Source organism: Eulemur rufifrons, chromosome 7 (genome assembly GCF_041146395.1).
Source record: "Eulemur rufifrons isolate Redbay chromosome 7, OSU_ERuf_1, whole genome shotgun sequence".
NCBI lineage: Eukaryota > Metazoa > Chordata > Mammalia > Primates > Lemuridae > Eulemur > Eulemur rufifrons.
The window spans coordinates 274,809,498-274,811,466 of NC_090989.1; the positions used below are offsets into that span (position 1 = coordinate 274,809,498).

Here is a 1,969-nt window from a genome sequence, read left to right on the forward strand (position 1 = left end):
ATGCTTAATTCTCACCTCCTCCAAATAGCCTACGCTGACTCCTCTGGTCAAACTGATCTCTTCCCTGTAATAGCATACAAGGCACAGTTTATATTTTAATGGATATTAGCTTAACTGTTCTCTAAATGTCTCCTGGGCAATTTCTGCATCCACAATGAGATTCAGAAATTCTCATTGGCTAAGACAATTTATTCTCCTTTTTTCCCTTGCACAGTTCTGACCGCATAGATACATATCTATAAATTGATCTGTTAATAATAATCAAATACTGATGCATGGAAGGGTTTTACTTGCACAGATAACAAGAACTACAAGGGATGGGAAAACTGAGCCGAGTAAACCAGACCGCTGCTTCAGACTTCCTCCTTCTAGGACTCTCTGAGCAGCCAGAGCAGCAGCCTCTTCTATTTGGCATCTTCCTGGGCATGTACCTGGTCACCATGGTGGGGAACCTGCTCATCATCCTGGCCATCAGCTCTGCCCCACACCTCCATACTCCCATGTACTTCTTTCTGGCCAACCTATCATTTACTGATGCTTGTTTCACATCTGCCTCAATCCCCAAAATGCTGGCCAACATTCATACCCAGAGTCAGGCCATCTCCTATTCTGGGTGCCTTACGCAGCTGTATTTCCTTCTTGTGTTTGGTGGCCTTGACAACTGCCTGCTGGCTGTGATGGCGTATGACCGTTATGTGGCCATCTGCCAGCCACTCCAATACAGCACAGCTATGAGTCCCCAGCTCTGTGCACTCATGCTGGCCATGTGCTGGCTGCTAACCAACTGTCCTGCATTGATGCACACGCTGTTGCTGACCCGTGTGGCTTTCTGTGCCCAGAGGGCCATCCCCCACTTCTACTGTGATCCCAGTGCTCTCCTGAAGCTCGCCTGCTCGGATACCCGCATAAACAAGCTGATGATCATCGCCATGGGCTTGGCCTTCCTCACGGTTCCCCTCACGCTGATCGTCTTCTCCTACGTCCGCATCTCCTGGGCTGTGCTTGGCATCTCGTCTCCTGGAGGGCGATGCAAAGCCTTCTCCACCTGTGGTTCTCATCTCACGGTGGTTCTGCTCTTCTATGGGTCTCTTATGGGTGTGTATTTGCTTCCTCCGTCATCTTACTCTACAGAGAGGGAAAGCAGGGCTGCCATTCTCTACATGGTGATCATTCCCATGTTAAACCCATTCATCTATAGCTTGAGGAACAGAGACATGAAGGAGGCTCTGGGAAAACTTTTTGGCAGTGGGAAAACATTCTTCTTACCATGGCTGTGATGCCTAATCCTGGTGCCTTGATCGACTCCTTTTCTCTATCACTTCAGTGATTCTACCACTCTCAGGTTTATTTTAGGTGAAGGTTATCAGCTAAGTCTGAGTTCAGGATGCAACAAAAAGAATGTCTCACTCCTTTTTTAGACTATGGAATGAGATGTTCTGCCTCAGTCTTCTTCCTGATACCAGTGAGGCAACCATTACCAAGAGCAGAGCGCCATTCCCCAGCCTCATCTCTAACACCAGCGTATCGGCCATCGTGAACAAGGCATTTGCTGTCAGACTCTGGAGCTGAGCAGGTCTACCCCGATGAGACAGGCATGGGACGAGGTGAAGGGATGAGAATGCAAACGTTTGTTGAGCATCTACAATGTCCCTCATTGTTCCTCACATCAGTTCTTTGAGGCAGAATTGTGAAAACTGTGACTTAGGATGCTAAATAACTTACCAAAACTAGGTGAGTTTGATTCCAATACCTGTTTTCTTTCTATTTTACCACTTTGTGGCGATCATGACAAGGAAGGCGTATGAGCATCATAAGGCTAATATTGACTGGTAGCAATGGGAGATAAATAATTAAATTAATATATATGTTGTGGTATTTCCTTACTATTTCATTTCTTTAACTTAAAAGCACTCTTTTGTTATTGTAATGGACAGGTAAAAAGGAATCAATATTTGCTGTGTGCCTACTA

General features: G+C 46.0%; 1 protein-coding gene across 1 annotated transcript; it reads left to right on the top strand.

Annotated features, from left to right (window-relative positions):
• Positions 1–211: 211 nt before the first annotated feature.
• OR1N2 (olfactory receptor family 1 subfamily N member 2) lies at positions 212–1,289 on the top strand. Its single transcript, XM_069474632.1, has one exon. The coding sequence runs from the start codon at positions 318–320 to the stop codon at positions 1,275–1,277; it is 960 nt and encodes a 319-aa protein (XP_069330733.1). The 5' UTR covers positions 212–317; the 3' UTR covers positions 1,278–1,289.
• The last annotated feature ends 680 nt before the right edge of the window (positions 1,290–1,969 follow it).

Excerpts from the sequence above, each read along its gene's own strand:
- OR1N2 (XM_069474632.1), top strand. The coding sequence starts at position 318 with ATGGGAAAACTGAGCCGAGTAAACCAGACCGCTGCTTCAGACTTCCTC.